This window comes from Hypanus sabinus, chromosome 23, assembly GCF_030144855.1.
Source record: "Hypanus sabinus isolate sHypSab1 chromosome 23, sHypSab1.hap1, whole genome shotgun sequence".
Classification (NCBI taxonomy): domain Eukaryota; kingdom Metazoa; phylum Chordata; class Chondrichthyes; order Myliobatiformes; family Dasyatidae; genus Hypanus; species Hypanus sabinus.
The window spans coordinates 27,281,376-27,301,849 of NC_082728.1; the positions used below are offsets into that span (position 1 = coordinate 27,281,376).

Genomic DNA, 20,474 nt, shown 5'->3' on the forward strand with positions numbered 1-20,474 from the left:
ACTCTTGGCTTCTTCATGAAACTAGCACTTCCATTCTAAACGTAATGTCTAATTTGTTTCTATTTCAGAATGGTGAATAAGTGAGTTCTAAATACAGACTTGCAGTTGGTCTTATTCAATTTACCACTCTGAGCAATTGTAGGTGTAACATTTATACTTGGGAATGAGCAAAATATTTCTCGGAACAACTAAACAATTTCCCTCCATTGAAGATTATCTATTTATTTGTATCAAATCATTTGAAAGTTCAATTATTTTGGTTCTTTAATCACCTTAAAACCGGATTGCTATTTGTTTTGGGTAATTACATGTAATTTGCGGATTTAACACCAGAGCAGTGAGCAATTCTCTAAACATGGAACGGACCTCTGCTACTTTAGCTGCTTTGAGATTTCATCCATCATAAGTTTAATGGTGGGAGTGTTTGGTCGCATAGATATCCAGCTCTGTTTAGAATATTTGAATATATTAGAATAAACCAGTCATTGCCCATATAGCAAAACCGGGGTGATCAGAATTGGGTTTAATAGCACCGACATATCTTGAAGTTTGATGCTATGCAACAGAAGTACATTGCAATACACAATAATAAAAAGTAAATCATAGTAAGAAGTATAGGTTTTTTTTAAAAAACTTAAGAGGGAAAAAAATAGTGAGGTTCCTAGGTTCAATGTCCATTCGGGAATTTCAGGAATCTGATGACTGAGGGGAAGAAGCTGTTCCTGAATCGTTGTGTGTGTCTTCAGGCTTCTGTACCTTCTCCCTGATGGTGGTAATGAGAAGAGGGCTTGGGCTGACGGGTGATAAATGATGATTTCTGAAATTGGGGAGGCAAGCAATATACTTTGCAATACTTTATTACATTCTCTACCAAAATTGTATAGTATTTCAAGCACTTTCTGCAACACATGCTGAAAGTATTATTGTGGGATGATCTGTGAGAAGAAAAAGTAATAAATTGGTCAAGAGTGAATGCATTTGTTTAGGAGTCTTTTTGAATAGAAATGTGACCATGTTTTCTTAGCTTTGCAGTAAGATTAACGTGCTGATTGCTAATTAAGTGCAATTGATACAAGGACATTAGACAAATAGCAGAAATGTGATGCAATTCAAGTATCCAATGCTGGTGGTCTGAGCTGGTCTTCAAACAGCTTTTGTACAAATCAAAATGCTAGACTGGTCAGTATTAATTTCAAATGTGGTATGGGATGCCTTTACATTTCAGTTGGCTGTTGGCAGCTTTTTTGTCTTTGTCAATTTTTCCTTTGTCCTTCTGCTCTTTATCTTTCTGAACTTGATTTGATATGAAATTTTCTGAATTATTTTTGTTTTGTATCCTGGGGGGAAAAAACTTTCCCAGGCCTTAAATTCCTTTATTTGTTTTAGATGTTTTACTGCAGAAAAAGGGTATTAAAATAAAACTGACAAAATAAACTAAAATAGTTCCCGCTATTACAATCCCAGTTTAACTTCAGACCGCACCCTTGTTACGTATACAGTATGAAAATAACGAAAACAAGATGTACAGAACCAATATGGTAGGTGCCAATCTAAAAAGAACAATACAAACAATGTTAGAATCCCACCAACCCAGTACCTTATACACAACATCAAAAACATGAATAAATACATCTCACCTCAACTAAGAGATATACTTGTGTTTGGAACACACGTGCTTAACTTCCAAACACACGTAGGCTAGACCTTGAAATGAGTTCTCCTTGCTCACGCTATGTGAACATAGAAACATAGAAAATAGGTGCAGGAGTAGGCCATTCGGCCCTTTGAGCCTGCACCGCCATTCAGTATGATCATGGCTGATCATCCAACTCAGAACCCATTCACATTAACACATTCACGTTACTCTGTTACATTTGCATTCGGTCATGAAACAATAAAGAAAGATAAATAAACTTTTACAATATATTGTCTTGTAGTTGAATTACCAAAAAAAACTAACCTGGTAGGCCGATTAAGGAACTTCGTAATCGTGCTATCCAGTGCTGATCAATTTACTCGCAAAAATCTAAAGCATCCATATGTAAAACACGTCAAGTTACTAATATTCTGGATTTATAAACAAGTATAAATGAATTTACGTGGATTTTGTCAAATATTATTCACCTTTCCTCACCAAACCTGGGAAAAGCATTCAAACGTTGTCCTTTCTAGAACATGGCAGCTCTTCATTTTACTCCACCCATGCAAAATGATGTCATCGTTTTCTCTTAAAAGCACAGACAGCTATTTTAGCATTACCAAGGTGAATATATAAGGGCACTTTAACAATAATAAAAAGATATTCAATGGTCACCTAGTTACATTTATTTCTTTCAGAATCAGGTTTAATATCACTAGCATATGTCATGAAATTTGTTGCTTTACAGCAGCAATACATGGTAATACACAATAAAAACTACAAGTACAGTAAGTGTGTGTATTATAAAATCCACAAACCTCCCACCACATATAACCCACTACACCACACCACCACACACACCCCATGCAAAAAGTAGTGTGATCGTGTTCATATATTCAATGTCCATTCAGAAATCTGATGGAAGGGAAGAAGCCATTCCTGAAACATTGATTGTTAGTGTTTTTTCCAGTCCAGTGCTATTCGTATTATCAATAATATTGTCCCATTTCCCTCACTGCATCATTCTTGGTTCAAGCACAACAACTGAAGCCTGTTCAATATTTTACGTAAAATATTTAAAGTCGGGTCTATTTAAAAATACATTGAAATCTGAAAATTGCATTTATTTTTGTATTTTCTTTTCTTTCACAACTTTACACATTAGCCATTTATTTAGCTGTAATCCTTTATCTATGTGCTGTGAATCCTCGTTCTTCACATTCTCTGCTTATCCCTTTTCTCAAAACCGCAGACTTCTTTCCCTCTCTTCTATATATGGACTTGAAAACTTTCACCATCGTACAATCAATTTTACAACAGTTAGTTGTTGCCATTTCCCTAAGTTACTAAGTCCATTACTCATTTAATAGATGGAAACTGTGAGCAAAATGTCACTCATGAGCAAGAAACTAGTTGTAACTCAGTAATCACCTGCTTATCTTTTGATCCGAGTTTTGCAGTGGTTTCAAAAGCTTCCACACAAGACAAACTTGACTATCTGGAAGTGTTCATTTAGTTTAGCTCAAATCTGACAAACTCTTCCTTTTGTTTCCACTCCCCCCACCCCTGCCAGGACCTATATCCAGTGTACTTGTAAATCGCTTTGGTTGTCGCCCTGTTATGATGGCAGGAGGCTTTTTTGCATCGGCGGGTATGATATTGGCATCACTGTGCACCAGCATTATTCAAATCTACTTAACAGTTGGAGTTATTACTGGTAAGGAATTGTTAAAGCCAAAACAACTTTATTTTAAAGCAAAGTATATGAATATTGGAAGTCTAATATGGGGAATATGAGAAATTGGCAGATCTATAGAGAATGAATGAAGTAGAATTAATGTGATATTTTGCAAGTTTTTCAGTGATAAGAAATGTTGTTTGGCATACTGTCCATTACTTTGATAAATGCCATTTTTTTTTACCTTATTGGAAGATAAGTGAGCCATTCAGCTCAAAAACTCCAGTCATTTGAGTCACCTGCACAAGTATGTGTATGCAGAGATATAATGGAAAAACTTGTGGCAGCTTCACAGGCCCATAACAAACTACATATTCCCACAATCCTGATTGAGAAGTAGCAGAACCTGGGCCTCTGTACCTCCCTCTGCAATTGGGTCCTCGACTTCCTAACCAGAAGACTGCAATCTGTGCACATTGGTAACACAATTAATGAAACCTGTAACACATGTTATTGAGCTCCCAAAACCTATACCACAAAATGCAGAGGTGCCCTTGGCTTGTCAGAGATGTATTGATATGCTTATGGCCATGTTGTGATGCCAGGGGCATTGAGTGGAATACTCCCAATCTTGGTGGGCCTGTATATACTGATCTGTCAAAATACGTTCAGGTTTACCCCTCTTATCTATGACAACAGTCTTTTCTCCCCCATTACAAAATGCGGAGTTGGCCATCGTAAGGGTACCTATGGGGATGTTGGTGTGAGTCATGGCGGGGGAAAACAAAAAAGGTGGAATGTAGGTCAACAGGTACCCAAGGGTGCTGATGGGAGGTAGGAGTAGGTGAAAAGGAATTAAATTTATTGAGATGTTGACCAGGCGGTCGTGGCATCAGGAGTCCGTTCACCCGGCAGTCGTAACCGCTGCCTATATACCAACTCGGCCATGGATGACTACAGGTCCTCCTTTGGAGCAGTTCTGGACCCATGGGAGGTGATCACGCCAACACTCATCAGTCAAGGAGCGGTGAAGCCGCTCGTGTAGGCCATTGGACTAGCTGATACGCCATGATGTCACATAGCCTAATGCTGAGGTTCTAGGCCATCACAGCCTACATGTCTGAAATGAATTGGGGGTCGCAGTCAGTGGAAATATCAGATGGGGTGCCAAACTGAGCAGCCCAGGTGCTGATGAATGTCTGTGGCCATCATCGATGCTAGAATGATGACCTCTGGCCACCTGGTGGTATAGAAGCTGTGTGTAACTATGGAAGAAGAAAGCGGGCCAACAAGGTTCACATTGACGTGGTCAAACTGTCACTTAGGAGCCTCAGAAGATGCCAATGGTGCCTGAGCATGATGGTTAATTTTTGCCTGCTGGCACTCTTCACAAGCTGCACACCAACCCACACATGCTCTGTCTGAGGCTTTGCCAAACAAACTTTAGTGCAACAAGGTTCTGGCCCAGATGCAAGAGGCCAAGTATGGAGTCGTAAACAGTCATTCTCCGGTTGGCAGGCACAATGAGGCAACAACATCGCACAAGGGGAAAAACCCCAGCTGCCCCGGACTTAATGTCAGCCAACAACAGGCCCATGACTGCTGTTCGATAAGCCCAGACCTCTGGGTCAATAACTTGGCTGCCTTGCTGGCATGATCGATGGAGGCTTCAGTGGAGTCCGGGAGAGGCAATCAGCCATGGCATTATTTTTTCCCCTTGATATGTTGTATTTCCGATGTGAACTCTGATATGTAGGTCAGGTAGTGCAGACCAAGGGTCAAATATTTTGGCCATTGTGTGTACGAAAGGTTTGTGGTCAACAAATGCTGTGAAATGGTGACCCTCTAGAAGGAAATGAAAATGGCAGACAGCCAAATAGAGACCAAAAAGCTCACAGTCAAACGTGTTGTACTTCCTTTTGGGAACGGAGCTGCCGACTGAAGAAGCCGAGCAGTTGCCACAAGCCCCTGTCCAGCTGTTCGTGCACAGGCCCCATAGCGAAGTCTGAGGCGTCAGTTATAATGGCTGTGGGTGCACTGGGGAGTGTGTGCTCCAGTAGGGTCACATTAGAAAGAGCTCTCTTGGTATCTTCAGTTGCCCTTGTCATGTCATGTCATGTCTGCTGAGCAGTCAAGCACTTGTATTGCCTTTAAGCACACCGTCCAGGGGGGGCATAAGCTCTGCAGCTTGGGGAATGAAGTGGTAATAGAAATTCACCATGCCCAGAAGCTCCTGTAGTTTTTTTTTAGTAGTGCAGGGAAGGGGTTCGCACCTTCTGCGAAGATGCGATGATCGAGAAAGCTGATGGTTAACAACCCCAAACTATCATTTAACAGGGTTAGTAATCGACTAGTGTTGGCTTAATGTGTGTGGAGATGAGATGCATGTTCAGATTTTAGATGCACAGGCAACAAGTATGTCATCCAAGTAAATAAAAAGAAAACCTAAGTACTTTAATACAGGGTCCATCAGCCATGGGGAAGTCTGTGCTGCAATTTTCAGTCCAAACAGTGTATGCAGAAACTCAAAAATCAAATGGGGTTATTGCAGCTATTTTGGGAATGTCCTCTGAGCACTCCGGCACCTGACTGACTTGGGAAAAAATTAACTTTCCGACTAAACGTGCCAAAAAGTCTTGAATGTGTGGGAACAGGTAATGTTTGGGGGTGCTGGCCTCATTAAGGTGTGGGTAACCACCACGTAGCTGGTAATCACCATCGCACTTGGGGACCATATGGAGAGGTGAAGTCCAGGGGCTGTTTGATTGGTCTTTTGGTGTTGGCAAACTCTGCCTGGGTCCAGTCTGCGTGTGTGAGCATAGACTGACAGGCCATTTGCTGGACTGTGGTGCCGGACCCCAGGCTTTGCAACTGTGGGCTTAGTGTGATTTGGGAATCATCCAGCAGGCAAATAAATTCACATGCGGTGGTGCATGTGCTTGACTCTCATTGTGGGGAACTTACTGGAGGAGCGAGATAATGACCCAAAAGCCCTTGACATTGGCAAACCGGCAGTTCTTAAGATCGACTAACAATCACTGGGCACACAGGAAATCTGTACTGGGCAGAGGTCTAGCCACTTTATCCAGGACAAAGTCACATATGCAATATCGGCCACTTGCAGTGGAGCATCGCCCATCGTGTTCTGTAAGTCTGGATCTTGCCACCATTGAGGGCCTCCAGCGAGGTTTCATCGCTCTTTGCCTTTTCATCAATAGGCCATGCTGACATCACACTAACTTGAGCACTCGAGTCATACAGGAAACGTTGCCCTGAGAGGGTGTCTGTGATGAACAGTAGATGACCCTGGCAGCTGGAACCCATGGTGTTCACTGACCTCTGACGTCCCGATGTGTTGGCACTGTCGAAGCTGCAATTTGGTTGGCATTTCTTAGCATTCCTACCAAAGTGAGCATGGGAAAAGCATAGGCTTTGTGTCGTCTGTTTCACAGCCATGGGTGTCCTCATGTTGGGGGCTTTGCTGACCGGGCTAATTTGAGGCAGAGAAAGGAGGAAGAAAGATGTACCACTGCCTATTGAGTACAGACTATCAGCCATCTTAGCAAGCTCCCTATAGTCTGTCAGGTGCATTAGCGAGGGCTCTATGAACTAGATCAGGCATTTGCTGCATGAAGTTCTTTTAAAGAAAAACGAGGAGATTTCCCAGGAGAGACAGCATATGGTCCAGTAGCTCTGCAGGCTTACCATTGCCAAGACTGGGCAAGGAGAGCAATTGTTTGATGCGCTCAAGACTCGGATAGTCCAAAAGTCTGTGAAAGGTGCGTTTTCAGCAATCGGTATTTATTGTGTTCATGAGTGTTCAAGCAGACTCCACACTCGCTGCTGTGGGATTGCTGAGTGATGCTGCCACAAAAATATTTGGTGTTCCCGGTGGAGATTTCTCACAGAGTGAACCAGGCCTCAGCTTGTACGAACCAAGTGATGCCATTTTGCTCTCATAACTCAGGCAGTTTCAAAGCGACTGCATTGGCTGCCATTTTCAATAACTCCAGAATCATCCTAGGGTATTGGGGTCACCAATATAGGAATCTGCAAATAAAATGAAGTGAAGTGTTTTATGTTTAACAAAACCCATAACACTCTTTCTTGAACTCCAAAACCTACACTACAAAGGTGGGTGCTAAAAACCTTTTGCATAATAACATCATCACATCAGATCAGCCTCTTGAGGTGAAATCCCAACTCAATGTCAGCGTTTGTGAATTACAATACAATACTTCTATAGTCAACTAAATTCTAGTCATCTTTCCGCTTGCCAGTATCCAACGAAAGGACCTTAGCAGATAAAACTAGGGTTTGAATTTCTGGTTTAATGTGTCTGCATTTGTGCATATATTTTTTTGGAATTAATTTGATTTTAATTAATTTGTGAATAATCCCTCTTAACTGAACAAAGCACTTTGTTTTATCCCTAGGTCTGGGACTAGCTTTGAACTTCCAACCATCACTTATTATGATAAACCGCTACTTTGACAAGCGGCGACCTTTAGCAAATGGCTTGACTGCGGCTGGGAGTCCTGTGTTCTTGTGTGGCCTCTCTCCATTAGGCCAGATCCTATCGAAGCACTATGGGTGGCGAGGCGGGTTCCTCATTGTTGGGGGTCTGCTGTTGAACTGCTGTGCGTGTGCGGCCCTGATGAGACCACTGAAAGCAAGCACGAAAGGGAAAGCAAAGTTAGAAGAAGAAAAGGACACACAGGTGGAGAAAACAAAGAAGAAGAAAATGAAGCTGCTGGATTTCTCAGTTTTTAAGGATCGTGGTTTTGTGGTCTATACAATAGCAGCTTCTGTCATGGTCTTTGGACTCTTTGTTCCTCCTGTCTTCGTAGTAAACTATGCAAAAGACTTGGGAGTACCAGATACCGATGCTGCTTTCTTGTTGTCCATCCTGGGTTTTGTTGATATTTTTGCCCGACCTCTTTGTGGTGTTATTGCTGGACTGAAGCCTGTCCGGCCTCGATGTGTGTATTTTTTCGGCTTTGCTATGATTTTCAATGGGATTACAGATCTCGGTGGCTCTTTTGCTAATGATTATGCTGGACTGACTGTCTTCTGCATTTTCTTTGGAATGTCCTATGGAATGGTGGGAGCCCTGCAGTTCGAAGTCTTGATGGCAGTTGTTGGAACCCAGAAGTTCTCCAGTGCTCTTGGCCTGGTATTGTTGGTTGAAGCCATGGCTGTCTTGGTAGGCCCACCAGGAGCTGGTAAGTGTGTTTATTCACCAATAATATTCAACTAGGGAACAACGGTGGAGGGTATGAACAAAATAAGTTGAATGCCATAAATATGGAAAAGAGGCACAACTTAGTTTTCAGTTGTATATTTCACCAGACCTATTAAGATCGGGAATGGAGTCCCTGTGGCATAAGGAGAAGGATGATATCTACTCTGTCTCATCATTTAGATCTGTACACATGCACACACTTTATAAGTACCAGAAAAGAATTTGGAACAAAAAAATATGGGCTTGTTTCTCCAATATTTCCTTTTCTCTGCAAGTTGGATTGGGATCTGAAGGCTTTCTGATTGGTTTTCTTGCCATTGGCCAATTATAGAAGATTTGGTTTGGAATGTTGTTGTTTTTCCTTCTGTTGTTTACATGATTTGTCTTTTCCCTCTTTCTCCGTGCATATTTGGGGGGTGGGTGGCCTTTTTTTAAATTGGGTTCTTTCGGGTTCCTTGCTTTGCAACTGCCTATAAGCAAACAAAACTCAAGGTAGTATAATTTATACATTCCTTGTTAATAAATGTACTTTGAATCTTTGCAGCACGGAGGGAAGGAGTACATTTTTAAAATTGTAGAGCACAGTTTGGGAGTTTCTGGTATTGCAATCTTAATATGTGCTTTAACTGAACAGAGAAATGTTTCTTAATGTTGCTCTTTACTTGCATGAATGTTAGTTTACATGTGATATACTGATCTTTTCTTTTGTATTTGCCTGTATAGGGAAGTTGTTGGACTATACGAAAGCTTACAAGTATGTTTTTTACTTGGCTGGTTCTGAAGTGGTCCTCTCTGCCCTAATAATGGTTATTGGAAACATTTGCTGCATAAGTGGGAAAAAGAAATCATTTGATATTGTGCAAACGGAAAACGTAGAGGAAGGGGCGAAGCAACAGGGACCAGGGGCAGTGGAATCCGTGGAGGTGGAGCAGTTCTTAAAAAATGAGACCGGAGAAAATGGTGAAATTTTACCAACACCTGAAACGAGTGTATGAACTTGGAGGAAGAAGCTATGTTTACAGAGTTCAGAGAAATGAGTTTGTATATTTATTTAGAAATGTGAGTTGAGTAGGTAACAAACACGTATTGTTGGGTAGGTTATTTAATTGTGCAGAATATTTTTGTGACATTTGTTTTAAATTGCTGCCTTGCATTTGTCATTGTGTGTCTTTCAGAAATGTAACAGTATTTTTCATAAGTTAAGAGATGCTTTAAAAGCATTTTGGAGGTGTAGAGGATGAAAATATCAAACCAGTAGAACTGATTTCCTCAAAAGTGAAAGAAGAAATAGATGTACAACTTAAACCATGCTAATAGTATTGGTGACAACAGTACTCCACTTCACTGTGGGGGGCAAAAAACAGAGGCCAATTTATGTGGCAGAATCAACTTGTGGACCAGCATAAGTATTGCTAGAGAAAGCAAAAAAGAACTAGATGAAAACTTGGCTTTGGAGTACTAACAATGTTTTTTATTGTCGACTAAGTAGCCAAGATGTGCTAGTATATAGTGAACTTTCAAGGCAATAGCATAATGTTAGAACCTTTTTAAAGCCCCTTGTTGTTAATATTGGCTTGTTACCATTGAAAAATATTCTTGCTGTGATTCATACAGATTAATATTTACACTGTGCAGAAACATGAGACTCATAATAATTAAAGCTTCCAATAATTCTGCTACTGTATTTTCTATTTTTTTTACTAGATTAGGAGTGTCTGACTAAATATTTGCTTTGTGAAACCTGGAATAAAAATTTCTATCCATGTTGACATTGAACATTGGTTAATTGACAGAGGGAGCACAAAGCAAAGTTTAATTTTTTTTGGAACTGCCTCCGTGGCAGCACGATGCATTAGTCCAGCTTTAATGTAAGATGCCCATTTAAACACTCCTTTTAGGACATAGCCACATTTACAGAGAAGTCAACTGCTTTTTAACTGTAGACCAGCATGGGTTGTGGGTATATTGATACTAGTAGAAGCATCCTCTGCAACATTATCTATACATGATCTTGCCCACGAGCATTTCAAATTCCTAAATTGCAAGAATAAAATCTAAAACTGAGGAACTAGCCTGTTGGTGGTTGTTGCAAAGCCCCCATTTCTTAAAATTCTTAATGATAGCAGAATCTGTACTTCTGATTTGGAAGTCCCAAACCACTATTGCCATTCTTAAATGTAAGATTTCATTTTCAATACAGTCATGGAGGTGTGAAAACAAATACCTTTTGACATTACCCCACCAAGGTATTCTTGGGACTTCATTTTGAAAGAGCAAGTAATGTAAACAAGGAATTAATCCAACTGCCAAACAGGTGTTAGAACACAGTTTTGATTCACAAAATTGAATGCACTCATGATGCTGAAAATCTGCCTGTAAGACTTGACACATTTTTAAACAACCTGTTTTAGTTCAGTAAAATGCATTCTGACACAAAGGTATAATAAATGGAGTTAATGTAAAATATTTGCATTTCATTTTTGTTGATGTTTTATGACTGGTCCAGCAACTCAATTCTCTCTAACTTGAAATTCATGTAATCGGTTCAAATTCCATAGATAAACTCTTAATGCAGTAAAACTAGAGAAATTTAATGAAGTTAAAATTAGTTTTAAGATGGGGTTGAAGAAAGGCCCATGGCTATTCTCAATTGATGCTTCTCTATATTAAATGTCCATTCTATTCCTTGCACTTAAGCAGATTATCCCTTGTTTATATTTAAATTTATGATTGTAGCAGTGCAACCTATTATTCATATGGCCTTAGTCCAAACAGTTCTATGTTGAATCAGCCCTTCAAATACTTTTCTATACAATGAAGTTCCAAGTTGTCCAGTGACTTGTGCTGCTATTTTAAAACCCCGAACAATTTTAAATGTACAGGCTGTACAGAAGATGGTGTATTAGATCCTTCATTTAATGCGGCCATATTTAAAAAGAAGCTCGTTCTGTTCTCATGTATGTCTTAGTTTGAGAAAGCACATTGTGTTCATTGTTAGTATTATCAAGACTCTTGGATCTTTTGCAAAATTGCAGGTAATATTCTCAGAATTAGAATGGTAGCTAGGTTATTCAGTGTCTGGCTGTGCAATAGCAGTCATCACAAGATATGTTGCCTGATTGCCCTGTGCTTGCTTTGCCACCATTACTGAGTACAAGCCGATACTACATTGTTTGAGCTCTGCCTCAACCAGCAGTGAGATCATTGAAATTTGACCTTCTGGTTTAAAGATGTGTTGGGGATTAGTAACTTCACTGGTATGTATGTTACATATGAAGGATGAATTGAAGAGGGTTGATGTGAAGCTTCATCATTGGCATTTAATTGTCATTTGGTCTACATTTTAAATCTAATCTTTAATTCTAAAATGCATCTGTTCTTTCATAAATAATTTTTAAGCTGGTGTTAATCAATATTTCAAGGTTAATATTAAAACTGTAAGCAATCGTGCATTTCTAATTTTGTTCTCTAGATCTTGGTAAGAGACTCAAGCCCCCAAATGGCAGAAATCTTAAGATGCCTTGTCCTCCACACCAGGGGGGCTTTGTGCAGTTGGAATAGTGTCCTGGTGAGAGGGGGAGAGCTACAACTGCTTTCCCCTCTGCTGCAACAGATCAGTAAGCACCACTTTAATCCATAAATTTCCCTTGGCAAGGCCAGGAGGGATGGATTGTTCCTCTGGGCTATAGCAAAATCCCATATTTCTTCCTAAATCTCTTTTCTCCCCACTTGTACAGAAGGTGACATCTGGCCAAGAGGTACCTACTGGAAAAATGCTTGAAATCTTGTGCCTGTTTAGGGTGGCTAGCTGATAAAATGTCTGTTCGGCCAAAAATGGAATAAAATCGATCACTCCATCTCAATGTTTGGTTAAACTTTGCTAGAATTCAAACTGAGCCAGAAATATGGCTGTACATTTAAATCTCTGAGGAAGATTATCACAATATGACTACTCCATTTTAGAGAAGCTGAGTGTAACATGTCCATAGTTTAAATAAGTTGAGTGGTCATGCTTATCTTAAAATTTACATAATTAAGTAGTAGCAAACAGGAGATGACAGATTAACAATTAAGGCAACAGGCAGAACCGAGAAGATGGTCTCGTCTGTTGGGGTGATGATGGGGCTCAGTAACTCTTGCTGGGTAGTTAAAATCTTGGAATGTTATTGATGCACCATCAATAACTCTCGGAGACGGGAGGTGAACGATAGGCTTTTATTAGCAGCAAAAGGGAGCCTGGCATCTCGGAGACGGAGGGAGGAGCAGTGCCTCCAATTGCCTTTATACTGGGGTCTGTGGGAGGAGCCACAGGAGCAGTCAGCAGAGGGGCATATCCAGACAGATATACATAAGTTACCACAGTTATATGTAGCTGGATAATGTAAGAAGACCAGGAGGAATTTAGTGGATTGATCATCTCTCAGGGTTAGTGTTAGGCCTATTTTTCTATTCCATTGAATTTGATAATAAAAGGCATCAAAAGACTGTTTCATCCCCTCTCCAAAAAGGGCGTTCTCCCCAAAAGAGTTGTCTGCTGTGTCAGGGCATTTTGGTTTATGTATATTTTCTTTAACACATTACAGAGCACATTAGTAAATAGATGCCGACCAACTTGTTTCTTAAGGCACCACAGTCAAGATCTCTGGGCTGGCTTCTTCCCAGAAGCTTGTTTGGAGCAGAAATAGTATGTTTATTTTTATGCATGTACAGTATGTCATAAAACCAACTAAACTCGGCGATAGAGAAGTATGTTTAGCAGCTTTTAGATTGTGGTCTCCTCGAATTGTTGTTTTCGCTGAAGATAGCATAATCGACTAATCTCAAGTGGGGTTTTGCAATATTTGTGTTTTTGAAAGATGGGTGAGATTTGGGCATTTCAGCTTTGAACAGCTGAAGGAAACTTTGTAAGAGAAGGGAAAACGAAATGAAAGTTAGTGGTCTGGTTTCATCTCAGAACATTGTTGGCTTCATTTTAAATGGATAGATATGATTTAACATTGGCAATTGCCCCATTAATTCAGCAATAATCACTTAGAAGTTAACCCTAGCTATCTGCTGATCAGCTAGGGGATAAACTTAGAAAGGTTAACCCCTTTGTTGATCTTCGTACTGTGACCACTGTGCAACATGTAACTCTGCACATTACCCATTTATGGTCAAATATACTTTTGGTAATTGTTGCTTGGATTTCTAGATGCCAAATGAATCTATAGTGTTATAAACTCTAAATAAATCGAGCACCTTTAGGATGGCTATGTGATTTTTTTTGTATATAGGAATTAGAGGAGAGGAAACCATAGTCGGGTATTCAGTGGAATATTTCTTCTGTCGTCTCTGTTCTTGCATCAAGAATTTTGCCCCATAAATGGTGACTAAAGGAAACATATCCCTTTGGTTTCCTCAGTAACTGTGCAGATGCAAGCCTTGTATTCATTCTACTAATCCATCATTAACTGTAAACATATCGCTTAGGGTAGCTTTTTATCCCTAGTTTAAAAGTATTTGCAGATGTAGGAATTCACATATTAATGTTTATATATACGGGTCAACGGAAAACATAGATGTTTACAAAAAATTGTGGCTTTTAGTGGCTCAAAGCAACACCTTAAATGCTGAAGAGTTTGATTATTGGGTTTTTGCATTATAGTCTATTTTTATGATGTATTGTTTCACCATGTTGTGAGTAATTTAGCATAGATATTGGCAGCCTTTATAAACTTGACTGTAAGTAACTAACCAAATATTTCAAAATTGTCTGTAAACTTTGTACTTCCTGTATGTTATTTTGTCCAATTGTCATTTGTTCCAGCTGGAAGATTCGGAATCTTAGTTTTTATCATATATATTTTCATGGTTAAAACTTGAGAATAATTTGCTATTTTTACTTTAAACAGTTTATAATTTTAATTAGATCACAAGTATTCACTGCTTCAAACAGCGGTTTGATTGTGTCACTGTGGTAACTCCATCCCAGGCCTTTTTTATCAGTTGACCAATAAATGAAAAGGCCTCATGAATTGTAGAAGTGCAAGCTGGGATTGGCAATTATGATGAACTAATACATATGTAAATGAAAATAAAGGACAACTTTTTTCCTAAATTTCTTAACACTTTATCTTATTCATAAACTTACCCGAATGATTCTGCAGCAAATATGGAATGCTGCATACACTGTCCTGGAATTTTTCAAACTAATGAAATGGTTTTTGGATATGATTATCATAACTGTAAGATCTAGAACTTAAGAATCTTCAGTGAGAGATCAAGTAGTGGTGTTTCTGTCCAGCAGTTATATATGGCTGACTGCAGTTGGAAGCAGTGCTAACAATAATGTATTGTTTATATTGCAACTTCCTTCTATCACAAAGATTTGATTATTATTGAGATGCCACTGTTATGTTTGGATTTATTATCTTTGCTAAAGTACTTAAATTTGAAATGCCTTTGGGGTTCTTTGTAGTTACATAAACATGATAGATATATTAAACCACATTTTTAAAATTTTTTTCATATCTAGGATGAAGCACTGAGTGTACACTATACTATTCTAATAGGTTGATGGCACAGAGCCTAAAATAGAGAGTATGGAGCAAAAAAATGGGCTAGGAATTGGATGAAATGAGTCCCTAGCCATTAAATTGAGACCAGCCTGCTCCCCTAATGAGCTGTTTCAAGTAAACATTCATTTCAAATCTATCTAAAGGCAAATGTGTTGATGAAAGTAAAGCTTCCACCTTTTATTCTGTCTATTCACCATTGTTGCATCTCTTCCATTACCATGACTATTAGCAAAATGCTGAACAGGAGGCTTCCTGGTAGATATGATGTGAGTGCTTCAGAGGAGGAGGTGAGAACTCCCATCAGTGTAACAGTCCCTGCAAACCAACAGCCAAGGACATGTATTTTGGTGTGTTCCTCCTGAAACTATGAACTCTGACCATCTATATCCAAGTAATGTTTGAACACTTCTGTCATTTTTTTCCTGAAAGCAAAGCAACCATTCAGAATCCCTTTCATTTAATGGCACTATTCCAGCAGGTCCACTTTGTGTCCTTGACCAGGTGGGCTTTTTCAGATTCTCTTAAAAGCACGAAATGGTTTTGATCTGGATGTCCTGGCCAACCAGTCCACCAGTTTTGAGAGTAGAAGGCTAGTTCTACTATCCCACTCATCAATCACCCCTTTTGATCCCAGCATAACTCGTGTCTAGAACTGTTGGAAATGCAACACTACTGCAACTCCAGTTGCTTTGCTAATTCAAGATACGAATTTGAGTACTGGAAATGACATTAAACAAGGTGTAAATGAGATCAATAATTATTACTCTAGATCCAATGCAGCACAAAAAGATTAAGATAATGAACAAAATTATAATAAAAATAAAAGCATAAGAGCTTTTACATAGATTGTACATCAAGTAATGCTGGGCAAAGGTGTGTCTGTATGTAAGGTAACGATAGTGGTGGTGGGTGGGGTGTGGAGGTGAATTAGTGGGTGGAGGTGTTGATCAGCCTTGCTCTCGGGGAAAGCAACTATTTGAGTCTGCTTGTTCTAGCTTCCTCCCTAATGGGAGTGGGTGAAACACTCCCTGAGCAGGGTGGCTGGGTACCTTCATGATGTCATTGGCTCTTTTCTGGTACCTTGTATGTTTTTAATGGCAGTTGATATGTTACATTAGTTGTAATTCAGATTTATTGTTATAGGTATATATGGGTACAAATACTCAAAGGGTAGCACTGTACATTGTTACCAAAAATAACACATTTAAAAATCACACTAGTGTAAAGGAAAAAAGAAATCAAGCCTGAGGTTTTCCCAGGTCTGTTCAAGAACTTGATGGCACTGGAAAAGAAGCTGTTGTTGAACCTTGAAATGTGGGTCTTCAGACTGCTGTACCTCCTGCCTGCTGTGAGAAAAGGTCATAGCCCGAATGGTGGAGATCCCTGATGATGACTATCGCCTTCCTGAGACATTACACACTGTAGATGTCCTCGAGGGTAGGGAGAGCTGCACAAATTGTTGAATCTACCGGTCGCTGTCGCCCCTTGCTTTCCTATGCATTAGTGTTTCTGTGCCAGGGCTTTATTTAATGATACAGGGTGGAGTAGGTCCTCCTGACTGTTCACACCACCCCAACAACCCTGATTTTAACCGTAACCTGATGATGAAACTGGAGCACCCAGAGAAAATCCACACGTTTTACAGGGAGCAGATACAGAACGGCACCGGTATTGAGCATCAAACTCCAACCACCTAAGCTGTAATAGTGTCATGCAAAACGCTAAGCTACCATGGCACCCCATGATGCACCAGTCTGAATGTTTTCCACTGTGCAGCAGCATTTGTTTGTCAGTCTTTGATGACATGCTAAATCTCCTTAACTTACCTGAGCTCCTGGTGCACAACCTTTGTGGTTGTATCAATGTGCTGAGACCGGGATCGTCTGTTGTAGACACCCAGGTACTTGAGTCTGTTCACTCTGTCCATTGCAGACCCTTTGGTGAGGATGGTCATTAAACACAAGTGCAGTAGAAGCTTGGGAAGGCTAGTACCTATAAATCACGCCAGCCTGACTTGGAAATGTACCCCTCTTTACTTCTGTCACCGATTCTAATTTCTGGAACTCCCAAACTGTAAGCATTGTGGGAATATTGGCAATGGTAAAGTGGCAATAATTCAAGCAGGAGGATCACCATCACCTCCTCACGGTTAGTTAAGGATATAAATTATCTCCAGCCTTGCCTGTGCCACCCACGCCCAACAAATGATCTTAAAACTGAAGTGCATATTTAGAAGGCTAATTCAGGGTTCTGAATGCTACCTGAAATTTAGCTGCATTAGCTTCATTTCAGCTAACGTACTGAACCCTGTAGTGGTATTGGAAAAACTGAGCTCAAGCTTTCAGTCACTCCTTCCATTTTAGTCACTGTTGAAATCTATTGATACATAAAACGCTTGAATCTGGAAGCAGTGTTTTTCAACCGCAACTAAACCTAGAGATGGACACTGCATTTCTCTCATGACTTGTGTTTTTCCGATGCCAGAGCTATTGAGAACATTTCAGTGCCTATGCATTAGATTTTTTTTTATGATCAATGAGGGCACTATGTACATACTGACAGATTCTAATATGAGGGGTTGTCCTTACAGAAACTGCTATATTTGAATATTTAAAACTAGATTGTAAAATTAAAAAATAAATTCTCTTAGTTTACTATTCTGATTTTCCAAATACTTTTATATATCCAGTTCAAAGAATGAATAGGGATTCCAAGAGAGAGCAATTTGAAGTAGCTTTGGCCTTCTGATTCCTGACTTTACCCGACTCTTTCTGAAGGTGATTACTCACAAAGGGATGATGACTCTGCATTTCTGTGACACAAGAAGTTTAATCACACAGGTCTGGATTCAGCAGCTAACAGCTTTGTGACAGGAAGCTGAAATAACTAATACCCTGCTGGAAGGAAAGACTGTCATTTTAATGACCGAGGTGATCAAATTTTATAATTTCATCGAAACGTCAATTATGATCGATACCTGTACCCAGTTGGAAGACCAAAAAGAATTTATTTATCATGTATACTGAAAAAGTGCTAGATCCTTTTTGATTAAATTCTGTTGGCCAATATGCTCTGTGTTTTGGATACAGTGTGATAGAAAATGATCTAGCCTGTGCTTACAGACAACCATCAATGTGGTTACCAGCCTCACTCGTGGCCTTTTATGAGTAAACTAAATAATGTTATTTTAATTATATCTTTGAGATTTTCCTCTGTTCCTTTTTCAAGCCACCCAGTTAAAATTATTGAGTCTTATTGATATTATCTTGGTCCAATTTTATACCCAGTGTCCTTTATGCCTCCTCAGTCCAAACTAATTGCAGGTTGTTGATAAACTTAAAGGATTTTAAGTAACTTGAGTGATTTGAATTACTTGGCTTTGCTGGGCCTTTGGGATTAAAAGAGTCATCTAAAACTTTCTAATCCTCCAAAGTCTATAGATTTATTTAAAATCAATATCTTTTTGCTGAATTTCTAACCAATAAGCTGAATATTATTGGCACCCATCGTTAAGTAGATTTTTAAATAGGTGATGTGTCTGAAATGTGTATCTGGAAGAATTCAAATTAATTTGTGTTCTGATAAATTTGCTTCATTGACATGTGAGGTGAAAAAAAATATATGGCACATAGCAAGGGAGAGCCCCTCTACATTATTGTATAATAGATTGCTGTACATTAATTTAGTAAATATTCTACATACACAAACACCAGACCCATTTTGCTTCATTAAAATCCCTGGATATGCACTAACCTCTGACCACTGGAGAATATATGCCTCCTTTGCATGGCTAATAATGGCCTGTAGTTGCATAACAATTCTCATTTTAAAAAAAAAAGCCAGTGTTTCGCAAGAGAGCTATCCATCGTGATGCAACAGCAGGTGACTAAAAGCTTGGGCAAAGAGTTTTCAAGGAACACCCTCAAAAAGGAAAGCAAGAAAAGGAAATGGATTAAAGGATCAAAGAATAACTTTATTCACCATATACCATATGCCAGGCGGGGCTATGAGATGTCCTTGGCAAGTAGGATTAAGGTGAATCCCAAGGCATTCTATATATACAGCATGAGGATAACTAGGAAGAGGGTGGGCCCACTCAAGGATGAAGGAGGGAATAAATGCTTGGATGTGGAGAATGTGAGTGAAGTACTTAGTGAGTACTTTGATTCAGTACTTACCAAGGAAAAGGATTTGGAGGACCAGGAGATCAGTGTGTAAATACTTAGGGTGTTTAGAGGTCAAGGAGGAGGATGTGTTGGGCCTCCTAATGAGTATTAAGGTGAATATGTCCCCAGGGCTGTATAGGATTTACCCCAGGTTATTGAAGAAAGCAGGAGTCGAGATTGCTGGACCTTTGACCAGTATCTTGGTGTCCTCTAATCACAGGTGAGGTCTGATTGAAGTGAATTAATTGAGCTGGAGGTCTGTAATTAGTGGAGTTCTGCAAGGATCTGTGCTGGGACCTCCGCTGTTTGTCATGCTTGTAAATGACCTGGATGAAAGTGTAAACTCGCGGGTTAGTAAGTTTGTGGTTGAAACTAAGATTGGCAGAGTTGTGGATAGTGTAGAAGAGTGGCACCTCAGGGACTGCGGCGGTTCAAGAAGGGAGCTCATCACCACCTTCTCAAAGGCAACTATGGATGGGCAATCAATACTGGCTTAGCAGGTGATGCCCACATCTCATAAATGAATGGGGAAAAAAAAGCATGATGTAGATCAGTTGCCAATATGGGCAGAGAAATGGCAGATGGAGTTTAACCCAGATAAATGTGAGGTGTTGCACCATGGTAGAGTAAATGCGAGGAGACGGCACACTGATAGGGCGAGATCCTTAACAGTGTTGCCAAGCCAAGAGATCTTGGAATCCAAGTTCATAGTTTAAGAATATTTATGGAATGCTTGCTTTTATTAGTCGAGGCATTGAGTTCAAAAATTAAGAGGTTATGTTGCAACTATATAAAACTCTGGTTAGGTCACAGATGGAGTATTGAATACAATCCTGGTTGCCCCACTATTGGAAGGATGAGGCTTTGGAGAGAGTACAGAAAAGGATTACCAGGATGCTTCCTGGTTTAGAAGGTAAGTGCTATCACGAGAGGCTGGATAAACTTGGGTTTTCTTCTCTGGAGTGCCGGAGGCTGAGGGGAGATCTGATAGATGTTTACAAGACTATGAGAGGCATAGGTATAGTGGAGTGGGAGTATCTGTTTCCCAGGGTTGAGGTGTCTAATACCAGATGGCATACATTGAAGGTGACAGGAGATAGATTCAAGGGGTAATTGTTTTACTCAGAGTCAAGGATGCCTGAAATGTGCTGCCTGGTATGATGGTAGAGACAAATAGAGGCTTTAA

At 39.8% G+C, this 20,474-nt stretch overlaps 1 protein-coding gene across 11 annotated transcripts in view; it reads left to right on the forward strand.

Annotated features, from left to right (window-relative positions):
* The window catches only part of LOC132380073 (monocarboxylate transporter 4-like), a 47,895-nt gene extending 33,062 nt beyond the window's left edge, over window positions 1-14,833 (forward strand). For all 11 annotated transcript variants that reach the window (XM_059948598.1, XM_059948606.1, XM_059948600.1 and 8 more), the window contains 3 exons: window positions 3,213-3,356; window positions 7,754-8,542; window positions 9,286-14,833. In XM_059948598.1, coding sequence (XP_059804581.1) covers window positions 3,213-3,356; window positions 7,754-8,542; window positions 9,286-9,557 — 1,205 coding nt within the window. In that variant the 3' untranslated portion in view covers window positions 9,558-14,833. The remainder of the gene's footprint in view (window positions 1-3,212; window positions 3,357-7,753; window positions 8,543-9,285) is intronic.
* Window positions 14,834-20,474: the final 5,641 nt, after the last annotated feature.